A 12,607-nucleotide genomic window follows, 5' to 3' on the forward strand; every position below is an offset into this window, starting at 1 on the left:
TATGTATGTCAAAATGCAATGTGGCAATGAATTAGCAGTACTAATTAGCTGCATCTTTCTTCCAGCAACAGGACCGGTTGTACAGTATTATGATAGTCCCTGCAAGTTGTCAAATATGGAACGGCAGTTTCTTATTTGTTTAACTTCCCAATTATTGAAGATCACTGCCTAATTGATTTTATAGTTTCAAATGGATGTTCACATGGAAAATGTATATCCACCTTTGAGCGTTGGCTTTGTGCGAAACTGGGTAATGACTCTCATGTTAACTTTAGGGAGGACCCTGAATAGTGAATTTCCCTTTTAGGGATCTCCATCAGCATATTTATCTGCTCTTCTCCTGACAAGAATCCCATATCCGTAGTTTTTATAGTGAGTTTCCATGACTTCTTGAATCATCTTATAACCTGGTGAAAAGGATTTGGTCCCCCCACATTTTTAAGTGTTTGCGTGCAAATCTATTTTTACCATTCCTCACTCATGCTTTGAATGAGGGATGCTTTTCTTCTTGATAAATCCCTTCTTAAATCCTAAGTTCCCTTAACAGCCAAGTGTTTTATTTCAACTGCAATACTTAATAGAGTAATTACGAATGAAATGTTCCATGTTTGTAATCTGCTTAATCAACAATGACATGTATTAGAGATAAAGACAATTTAGAAGAAGATAAGTTTCTATTATTGATACACTTATTAGTTACAAAAGCAGAGAGAGATTAGTCATCAAACTTCCTAACTAACTTCTAAGAATCTAAGAGACTAACCAATAACTAACAAAACTACGATCCTATACAACTGACAGTAGAATAGGTACTGTGCACTCTCCGATTACCATATACTCTGATAACATGAGTAATATATGTTGTCTGCTCAGAATAAGCTACATGTTCTCAGATTGTTCTGAGATGGTTTCTTTATGACATCCTTTGTTAAGAATATATGTTTTTTTTTTGATAGGCAGTTAAGAATATATGTGAATGTTAGATGCATCCTAGCTCTCTAGATAAATTTTTGTTGATTAGTTTTAGTGGCTTAGGTAGAAGTAAACAGGAAAATATTTTGAATTTGCAGCAAAGCACAGTCTAAGCTGTGTTTTGGTGTATTAGTTTAAGTGTAACTCTAGTAGTTTTGAAGAGATTCGGATGGTACAACACTTGATTTGTGCTATTATGAGGTGTTTAGCTTCTAAAATAAGGCACATGGCCTCTTTAATGGGCTCTAGTAAGCAGATATGTTAAAGAGTTAAGTATCTTTGTCACATTAATTTCCCTTCATTGTTGTTATTTTCTATTTTATACTGTTCAGAAGGATTCCATATCTTCCCCTCTCTAATTTTTTCCATTCGTCTTAACGATTTTTTTCTTTTATCAGAAGATAAAAAAATAAAATACATTTTATATAGAAATTAAGTAACAAGCGATTCGAAGGGTTAAACCTATTGTCATCCTTTCAAAAATGTATTAATCACATAAAGGAGAAAATTCACCTAACAATTTCTTTGATGCTTAGACTGTTTCTCACCTTATGAGACAATATGTTTTCCCAAGCAGATGTATCATTCTCATTGGGCAAATTCTGTAATATAAATTTGCCAGCGTTCCACAATTTGTTTGTGAAGGCCTTGTTGGACGTTAAGCGCTCAGAGGACAAATTAAGGTCCTGTAAAAGCAGTAAAGGAATCTCATCATTGTCATTAATAAGCTAATCAAATTCCTCAGGGAACAAATATTAACTAACAGTTAGACCTCTATGAGCACATCAAAACAAACCTGGCCAGCTGTTCCTAAAGCTAGTGTGAATCGTAAAGCATCTGTCCCAAAGTCTTTGATAGTGTCAATGGGGTCTATTACATTCCCTAAGGTCTTAGACATTTTTCTACCCTGAAAAAATTTGTTATATAATCAGCGCACTGATATGGAATAGTTTCAAGCAGGGTTAGATTATCAATAAATACCTCAATCAAAATTATAAGCTGTAAGATTTGATACTGAGAAAGTTGACGTATCACCATATCAGCGAAATCGTATATAAAAAATAAAACTACCCAACTAGTGCATGAATATAAGTATGTCAATAATTTATGCTGTGCCTAACAATAAATAAAGCTTCTTTTTTTAATAAAATTAAAGCTTAAATTTCTTTATAAACTAGAATCAGAATTTCAATCGATCGGGTGTGTTCAATTTATATCTTAATACATAAATTTGCTAATATGGAATTCAAGAAAGGATTTCATAGTATTTCTTTGTTTTACCTTGACCTATAATTTTCAAACTGATGGTGCAACGCTTCTTTCACACTTATAAGATCAATCTAAATTTTAATGTAGAACCTCACCATACGTTAATCAGGTATGTGTGTAGAAGACCAATCGAAGCACGAATAAAGAGGGTAGAGCAGATTCAGGATAGTTAAGTAGTTGGAAGTAGAGGTCCAACATCCTCTTACTAAGTATGGTTTATATAAATAGTTAGTTGTACTTTGGATTGACAAATGCAGAGAGCACTTTTATAAGGCTTATGAACCATGTTTCAAGGAAATTTCTAAGGAAGATTGTTGACATGTTGTTAATTGTGATGACATACAAGTCTTTCATAAGAGTCTTGATGAGAATATTGAACCGATTTGCATGTGCTAAGGAAAGAGAAGGTGTTGCCAACTTGGATAAATGTTCCTTATGTACAAATAATGTCCTTCTTGGTCTTGTTGTGAATGCTAATGGTGTGCAATCCGATGAAGAAAAAGTGAAAACCATTAGAGATTGGCGAGCACCACAACTAGTGAGTGAAGTGAGAAGTTTTCATGGTTTGGCTAGTATCTATAGGAATTTTGTACAAAATTTTGTTACATTAGCATAACACATTAATGAGATTATTAAGAAGCATGTTGAGTTTGCTAAAAATAGGGTGTTACATGTCACTACCCAACCTCTAACTCCTAATTGATTTGTTGCCTTTGCTTAACATTTCTACTTTATTGCTTAAGGATGGAAAAGCTAAGGCCGATTATATGAGGAAACTCCATGAAGAAGTTAAAACTCAAACTGAAAAGAAAATGAAGCATTATGATAAGTGTTGAGAAGTCCCATATTGACTAGAGATATGGTCCGGATAGCCCTTATATATATGGGAAGGAAATTCTCACCTCTTGAGCTAGCTTTTGGGGGTAGAGTTAGGCCTCCCAAATACTAATATTGTATCAGAGTCTATCCGAGATCCGTTAAGTGGAGACCACCTGTACATGGGGGACCCGCAAATGATCATTCCTACAAATCCCTCGTTCCAGGCCTTCAGCCCTGGGCGTCAAGGGGTGTGTTGAGAAGTCCCGCATTGACTAGAGATATTGTCGAGATAGCCCTTATATATGGGAAGACAATTCTCACCTCTTGAGATAACTTTTGGGCTAGAGTTAGGCCTCCCAAATTCTAGTACTAAGCAAAAGGACGAAGAAAATAGTGTTGAACGCGGTATTAGTTGTTTCACATGAGGAAGGAGAAATTTACTTCTCAAAAGAAATCCTATTAGAGTATATAGTGATATGAAAATATCGGTTATGCTTAGTGTGTGTGTGCCAGCTGGACACAGTTGTTAATTCTGTTTTGAACAGCTGTCAATTCTGTTAGAGGTTGTTATCATTCAGTTAGAGTTAGTTACCATTGAGTTAGAGTTAGCTTAGCTGTTAGCTTAGCTTGTAGAGCAAGCTTCTTCAATCCTATATAAGGATTCTATACTCATTGTATCGGTTAACAATTCATAGTGAATATTTCAGATGCAAATCTTTTTCTCTTTCTCTGGTTTTCCTATTAAATCCAAGCTCCAACCTAGAGGAGTTGACACATTCAAGTGTTGGAGAGAATCAATGATTACAAGATTAACTTTCATGATGTGAGTGAAACATTTTATGCAGATAATTTGTCTCCTTTTGATGCCGGTGATGAAGGTCTCAATTTGAGGACGAATTCAATTAAAGAAGCAAGGGATGATGGGAACCAAGAAGGAATCATCCTCAAGAAGGAAGGAAGCAATGAGAGTGATGCTTTGCAAGGAATAGGTGGGCCAACAACAAGGGGTAGATCAATGAAGGTCATGGAAGCTTTGAACCAAGAAGTGGTAAGTCTGAATAAATAAAGTCAAGATACGAAAGGAATAGAGAAGAAATTAATCCATTTGATTCAGCTAGAAAATATTGGGGCAAAAGAGCCTAATTATGCAGGGCTGAATTTTCAGTTTTAATTTTCATTGTTTTGAGCCTTATTGGTTTTAAACTTTATTAGTTTTTTGAAGTACTATTCGAGTTAATTCTTTTAAATTCATTATGCAAGTCTTGGCTTGAGTAGTTAGCCATGATCCCATTGGTATTTTAGTGAATATTTAATTTTCTTAGAACTTATTGGGATGAGTTAGTTATAAGCTCTTAGCATTCGGGCTAGACTTAACGATATCACAAAAGCTAGCTCCGGGGTGAGAATTAACAAACCCTCAGGTGCAGTTTGCTGGAAGAGTGGCCCCATTTATGGATGGCCCAATAAGCAGATGTCACAATAATTTTAATTTATTTCACCTAAACGGGAGAATTCAGAATTAACCAAAACAAAATGTCAAAATGTTAGGACCCAATTGCAAGGTATGGAAATTGAGTCCCACATTAGAAGTATGGTAATCTAATGTGGGGTTTATAAGGCCTGGGGCTCTCTAACTACAACAGCTAGCTTTTGTGGTGTGGTTCTCCCAAGGTTCTTATCAATTGGTATCAAAGCCTTCCACCATGTCTCTCAGCTGCAAAAGAGCAGCGCGGTTGGTGACGCCGGCATTGCAGTGTTCGCCCGGGACTAGTCAAGGGGCTAGTGCACAGCCAGCCCGCGTGGGCGCCGGGGCTGCGGAGCGTGGTGGGATGTTAGGACCCAATTGCAAGCTATAGGACTTGAGTAATAATTATATCAACTATTCTGATGTAAAATTCCAATAGCAGATCTTTTTTTTAATACTTCTTTTTTTGGTTTGAACTCCGTAAGAGTTCGTCGATATTTCTGAGGAAATCTTATAGTTCCTTAAGAGAATTGAAGTGTAACAGAAAGAGAGAGAAGAGAGAGAGAGAGGAGAGAGAAAGTAGATCTGAGATCTGAAACAGAATATTCTGTTATTGATGATTGTAACAGTATGGGATTACACTATTTATAACATGCAAGTCATAGCTTACTGAATAACAGAAACCTAACTGCCTAACTGACTAACTGTATAACAGACTAACTGCCTAACAGAGTGTATACTCTATTACTTCCCCCTCAAGCTAGACTGGGGTGTGGTGTGTAGCATCACAGACAGTTAGCTCGTTCCTTAAATCGAAAAACCTTGTTGAGGGTAAAGGTTTTGTCATAGCATCTGCAGTTTGAAGATCTGATGGAAGATGTGAAACTTGAAGCACCTTTTCTCTGACAAAGAACAGATCAAGCTCAATATGTTTGGTTCTAGCATGAAGAACCGGATTATGTGCCAAAGCCGTTGAGAGATTATCACAGAATATGGAAGGTGTAGAAGAAGTCACTTTAAGTTCTGAAAGTAGACTTTGTACCCACAAAATTTCTGCAGTGAGATGGGCTAAACTCCTATACTCTGCTTCTGTACTGCTCCTTGCTACCACTGATTGTTTCTTGGACCACCAAGAAATGAGGTTAGGACCAAGATAAAGTGCAGCACCAGAAACTGATCTTCGATCATCTGAATCTGTGGCCCAATCTGCATCTGTAAAGCCTCTCAGCTGCATAGGACAAGACAAAGCTGGCCTCATATGAAGACCACGGGTGAGAGTACCTTGAAGATACCTAAGAATCCTCTTGACAGCACCACAATGAGTGTCTAGAGGGTTTGTCATAAATTGACAAACCTCATTGACTGGGAAACTGAGTTCAGGCCTGGTTATAGTAAGATATTGTAAGGCACCAACTATGCTTGTATACAAAGAAGGATCCTGAAATGGAACACCTTGGGTTTTAGACAACCTTGAGGTACTGACCATAGGAGTTGGCAGTGGATTGCACCCTTCCATTTTTGCCTTAGCTAGCAAATCTCGAATATACTTCTTCTGTGTAAGAAATAACCCTCCTGTTTTGGTCTTTGTGACTTCAATACCCAGAAAATAATTCAGTGAACCCAACTTCTTCAAAGCAAAAGCAGTGTCTAGATGATTAATCAAGCTAGTAATCAAAGAAGGAGAACTTCCCGTGATTATGATGTCATCTACATAGATGAGAGCATAGATCACTGCATCTGGCCTGTGCATGATAAACAAAGAGGGATCACATTTACTGCCTTGAAAACCCATCTGCAGAAGTACTGTATGCAGCCTTGTGAACCAAGCCCTTGGAGCTTGTTTGAGGCCATATAGAGCCTTTTGAAGCTTACAAACCTTTGTCTCATCTCTAGTCTTGAAACCAGGTGGTTGGTCCATGTAGACCTCCTCCTCTAGATAGCCATTAAGAAAGGCATTATTAACATCAAGCTGTTCTAAAACCCAATTCTGAGTCAATGCCATTGTCAACAGAATTCTAATGGTAATAGGTTTGATCACTGGAGAAAAAGTTTCTGTATAATCAAAACCAGGCTGTTGATGGAACCCCTTGGCCACCAACCTTGCCTTATACTTTTGAAAGGAACCATCTGGATTTTCCTTAACCCGAAAAACCCATTTACAACCTATTGACTTCCTTCCAGAAGGTAAATCACATAGAGTCCAGGTCTGACTCCTTAGTAAGGCATCATATTCCTCTTGCATAGCTTGCTTCCAATGAGGTTCAGCCAAGGCTTGTTTTACACTTGTGGGTTCCATATGTGTGAGAAGAAGAGTTGGATTGAGTCTAGGTTTAAAAATACCAGCTTTTGATCTAGTAACCATGCTATGTGTGTTAAGAGGAGGTGCAGGAGGAGGAGAATCCTCTGACAAAGAAACAGGGGACTGAACTGGAGCAGAAGACTCTGCAAGAGAAGGCATTGAAATATGTGACTGTACAGGGGCAGAAGACTCTGCTAGAGAAAGTGCGGAAACAGAAACATGTGAGGAATGATGTGACGAAAAAGAAGGATCTGAAACAGATGGAGTGGATGGTGTATTATTCTCTTGTTGATGCATGGGCAAGGTGGGTGAACACAAAGGAATAGAGGCTGGAACTGGTATAGAGGATGGGGTGGTGGACAAAGAAGAGGTGGCAAACAATTTGGAATAGGGAAAAAAAAACTCATTGAACAAGACATCCTTAGAAATAATCATTTTCCCTTCTGGAGTGAGACATCTATACCCTTTATGAGATAAAGAGTAGCCAAGAAATACACACTCTTTGGACCTATAATGCATTTTATGATTGTTGTAAGGCCTGATGAAGGGAAAACAGGAACAACCAAATACTCTGAGAAATGCATAATCTGGTTTGGTGTGAACATGTTCAGAGGCTGCGCGTGAACTGGAGGTGGTGGCGGCGCGTGCGGCGGCGCGTGTGGTGGTGCGCGTGGCGGTGATGATGGAGGAGTTGATGGCGGTGCTCCGGTGTCAGCCATGGATCCGCCAAAAAATCAAGCTCTGATACCATAAGAGAATTGAAGCGTAACAGAAAGAGAGAGAAAAGAGAGAAGAGAGAGAGAGAGAGAGAGAGAGAGGAGAGAGAAAGTAGATCTGAGATCTGAAACTGAATATTCTGTTATTGATGATTGTAACAGTATGGGATTACACTATTTATAACATGCAAGTCATAGCTTACTGAATAACAGAAACCTAACTGCCTAACTGACTAACTGTATAACAGACTGACTGCCTAACAGAGTGTATACTCTATTATTCCTAGTGTTGCATATTAATAACTAAATTGGAGCTACATGACACAGTTCTGATAAATCCATTTACCTTATAAAGATACAGCGGCGTTAATTTTGTCATGTAACAAGAAGATTCACCACGATAAAACAGAGCATGATAACTCCAAAATACACTTAATAAGTGAAGTCAGTTACCTGTGAATCCCTGATGAGTCCATGCAAATAAACATAAGAAAATGGAACAGTTCCTGTGAACTCGATTCCCATCATCACCATTCTCGCCACCCAAAAGAACAATATGTCATGCCTGTCAAAAGTTAAAGAGCAAGATGACCCTTTAGACATCTGCTAAGGAGACAACTCACAAAGGACAAGAAAATGGATTGCAATATGGAATTAAATTGAATAAAACAAATACTCACACAAGGTTGCAATACTACAATAAAAGCATAGGCAATAAAACTTTGCACACGGAACAAATAGTAGAATAGCTGCCTTCTAAAAAAATAAATGAACAGTACTATTTTAAACATAATGCATGAACAATAACTAACACATCTAACGACTCTCATTTGATAATGCATTTCCCATGTTAAATACAAAAATATCGGATCTGAATTCTTAATAATCACTAAATGTTCATATCAAACCGAAAGAAAACAAACTTTATGGACTCATCATCTAAACTAGCAACAAATTGCTCCCACATTAGTCATCAAAGTCACAACGGAACAAACTATCTCTACGTCATAAGCAGACTGATAACTGAGGCATGACCTACATCAAAGTTTTATTTAGGGTTCGATACCCTTTACAAGGGAACATCATTGTATAGAGAGTTGATCTACTTCCTTCTCATCCATTTAAAGTATTAAGTGTTTTATTCTTTGCAGGACAAGGCAAAGGCAGTTTATTTATATATTGATTTATTTTTATCATAAAATTTGAATCAAAATATCTCGAATCAGTTTATCAACATATAAATTAATTCAATTGGGGCCTAAAATAACTTTTGGATACGTGTAGTTTGGGTCAAAACAAATTGAGTTCAAAAAAAACATGAGAACTTTTTCTTCTTTACTGCAGACACTAAAAGGTTGAGTGGATCCGAAAATTTAGTGAATCTCCTGCAGCTCTGGGTCCATCCATTGTTTCATTTCTAAGAATTAGGAATTAATTTTCTTCGGTCCAAATTCAAACTTTAGAACAAGATAAAAATGATAATAATAATAATAATATTAGAGAATACTAAGTGAGGACTCAAAGAAGTCCCACATCGGGTAGATTAGCTAGTTTACAAGTGTATATATAATAAAGAACACACACTATATGGGAATTACACTTGCTAATCTACCCAATATAGGACATCTTGGAGTCTCTACTTGGTACTCTCTAATAAAGTATAATCTAGAGGGTTTTGCATTATTTTCATGTTTTTCAATTTCAGTTGATAATTACAAAAATGGCATTAACTTGTCAAATTGTTTTGTTTTCAAAATGTTGTAAAGGTTATGGTAAAATCAACATTTGTTTTCAATAACTATGGGGAAAAAAACAGAGAACATGACGTAGTGATGCAGCGGAAGTCGTACTAGGATTGCAAGCGCAAATCCTAAAAGAAAAGGTTTCTGGAATCCACCAGAAAGTAAGGGTTAGCAAGCACTGAACCCTAAAAAGATAACTCTGGAATCCACCAGTAAAGAGAGAAAAATCTCAAATTTGATTATCAATAATAAACTGAATAGGCTATTGCCTTACACGTGCTTAAATAGAGAAATAGGAAAACCCTAATGAAACTAAAAATAATGAAAATCCTAACTAAAAGATCCTAAACTCAATTAGAAAGTAATTAAAAATAACAAATCCTAACAAATTGATCCTAAACTTAATTAAAAACAGAATAGATTCGGAATGATCCTAAATATATTTAAAAATACTAAAAATAATAAATTCATAATTAATTTGCTCCTGCATCAGGCTCCTCTTCTTGTGAAGAACTCGACCCCGAGTTCTAACGTAACAAAAAAAAACAAAGGAGGCCTCTGTTCGGAACTCATGAACGACATTAAGAATGCCAGGGTCAAATACCCAAATTTGTGTAGAACTATCTGATGTCCGCATGAATGCGTCACAACCAAGTGCCTCTGATGTCTTTACATTCTCCTCTTCTTCCAAAGAACTTGACCACAAGTTCTCTTCTAAATAAAAGGCTTCAATATGCAAACCAACCAAACGAACAACACCATTACTACAACTTCGAACTATTTTTTCATCATCTCCTTCAACAAATATCTCATGAGCACCATCACTATCTTTAAGCAATTCTAACCTCTCCAGTTTCTCCAAAATAACATTGGGGGCTTTTGAATTATAGGGGATAATGCTTTGTACTCCTGTAGGAAGCGGAGTTGAAGATTTGAATGTAAGAAACTCTGAGGACTTCATGTGGCCAAAGTTTTCATCTTTTGTAACGTCTACTTCCCTTGGTTTCTGCGCAGATGGTACCAAATCATCCACCAACATTTTTGCCTCATCTTCCATGTCAACAATAGAGGATGGCGCAAATGAAATTTGAGAATCTGATTCCGAAGAAGTTGCGTACATAGGTCTTGCAGATGGACATGAATTTGAAATAGGTTTTGGTAGGGGTTGTGGCAAGGAAATTGGATTTGCAGTCGGTGATATGTTGGGGTAAGGATTGATAAGGTTGGATGTAGCAGGTTGGGGGTGTGGAGTTTCGGTGGTTTTAGAGGTTGGGTACTGAACTTGGTAATAAGGATGAGATACGGATGGTGAATGCAAAGATTGGGAAGGTAAAGATATAGCGGAACGATTGTTGTTGTTGTCGCGCGGAAACCTATGTGGTTTCCCTCTCCTGTCTCGTCGCCGGTTACCGTTGTTGGTATTGTTGATCTGCGCCGTTAAAGCCGCCGTGAACGTCGCCATATGTTGTATCATCTGTTGTGTCATATGTTGCGTAATAGCAGTTAGGGCCGCGGTAAGAGCCGCGGTAACATCCTTTAGGTCTGCTTTGGTCATTGGTTGATCTTCCATGGTTGATCAAGCAAAGAAAAGAGACAGGAGAAAGCCTGCTCTGATACCACTTGATGCAGCGGAAGTCGTACTAGGATTGCAAGCGCAAATCCTAAAAGAAAAGGTTTCTGGAATCCACCAGAAAGTAAGGGTTAGCAAGCACTGAACCCTAAAAAGATAACTCTGGAATCCACCAGTAAAGAGAGAAAAATCTCAAATTTGATTATCAATAATAAACTGAATAGGCTATTGCCTTACACGTGCTTAAATAGAGAAATAGGAAAACCCTAATGAAACTAAAAATAATGAAAATCCTAACTAAAAGATCCTAAACTCAATTAGAAAGTAATTAAAAATAACAAATCCTAACAAATTGATCCTAAACTTAATTAAAAACAGAATAGATTCGGAATGATCCTAAATATATTTAAAAATAATAAATTCATAATTAATTTGCTCCTGCATCACGTAGTGTTTGCCTAATTATAATAAAAATATATAAACTAGACGAGAATAGGGAACCGCCCAAATATCCCCCTAAACTAGGTTGCATACTTGCATATGGAAAAACTTACTATTATCAGCCAAAATCAACACAAGTGCCTATGCAATTTTTGTTCTGAAAATAACAACAAAAAGAACGTACAAATACCAATTCCCTCTGATTCACATGGAACCTCCTCAAATTCATATAAAATAGATTACAACACATCCATGGGTATATTATCTTTCAAATATTAACAGGCTAAGTCATCAAGGATCAGAAAGCCCACAAATAAGCACATACCCAGTTTCAAGCACTGTAGTTGGATATAACCTCTTAAAATCTTCTGCATTTAAATCTGGCCATCCAAGTGTACTAAAAGGCCATAAGGCACTGATAAAATATACAAGAATCTGTAGTTAGTTGATACATTTGACGGGCGGGGGGGGGAGGGGGGGGGTGAAATTCAACAATCAGAACTGAAAATACTGCCATCAAGTTTCAGCATCGGCTCATGCATACATGTAAATGCTTGGAAACAGGAAAAATCACATGAAAAAAAAATTAAGATTACCTCAAAAAATCATGTTCAAAACTAAATAAAGGATTTTTTCAGCAGCAACACATTTGATATACACATGGTGATTCAGTTATAAAATAGAAACTCCAAACAGGAAAAACAATAAGCAAAGCATGCATCCCTAGACATTTAAAAAACTATTTATAAAAACATTTCACATAAAGAAAAATCTGAGAACATGAAAATATTCCAATATATTCATTTAGAGGTTAGAAATGCCTCACTACATACCAAACTCTACTGAGGTTTAGTGGAGGCGCTCTTCCAGTTATATCCTTGGGCATGTACCATCCTTCAATAGCATCTCCCTCCTAGATTTTTTTTTTCCATAATTCCTAGGTTTCACTCTATCCTACTTCTAGTTGTCATGTTAGTTTTGCACATTGCTAGCGTGCAGTTCAGAAGAGTTACTAAGTCGATATTTTGAGGACATTGCCTGTCCACATACACACCATCAAAATGGGAGTGTAGAACGAAAGCATCGCCATTTTGTAAACATGTGTATCCTTGATGGGAAGAAGTATAACCGAGGAACACACACTCTCCATACCATTTTGTGAGACCAATGGTATACAAGAAGAAATTCCCAAAGAAAAAGAGTCAGAAACAGAAGTTGGAAACAATGTAGTGTAAGGAAATCTGAACTCATTGAATTTTACATCTTTGGAAATATAAATCCTGCCATCACTATCTAGGCATGTGTATCCTTGAT

At 37.0% G+C, this 12,607-nt stretch overlaps 1 protein-coding gene across 4 annotated transcripts in view; it reads right to left on the reverse strand.

Annotated features, from left to right (window-relative positions):
* Positions 1 to 12,607, reverse strand: part of LOC130737995 (valine--tRNA ligase, chloroplastic/mitochondrial 2) — a 50,016-nt gene that overhangs the window by 15,631 nt on the left and 21,778 nt on the right. For 3 of the 4 annotated variants that reach the window (XR_009019078.1, XM_057589870.1, XM_057589869.1), the window contains exons 16-19: positions 11,619 to 11,708; positions 7,994 to 8,105; positions 1,769 to 1,879; positions 1,521 to 1,658 (exon numbers count right to left, since the gene is read on the reverse strand). Coding sequence is in view for 2 of the 4 variants with exons in the window: in XM_057589870.1 (XP_057445853.1) it covers positions 1,521 to 1,658; positions 1,769 to 1,879; positions 7,994 to 8,105; positions 11,619 to 11,708 (451 nt within the window). In the remaining 2 variants the exon portion in view is untranslated. The remainder of the gene's footprint in view (positions 1 to 1,520; positions 1,659 to 1,768; positions 1,880 to 7,993; positions 8,106 to 11,618; positions 11,709 to 12,607) is intronic. The other variant, XR_009019079.1, reaches the window with a different exon arrangement.

This window comes from Lotus japonicus, chromosome 2 (assembly GCF_012489685.1).
Source record: "Lotus japonicus ecotype B-129 chromosome 2, LjGifu_v1.2".
NCBI lineage: Eukaryota > Viridiplantae > Streptophyta > Magnoliopsida > Fabales > Fabaceae > Lotus > Lotus japonicus.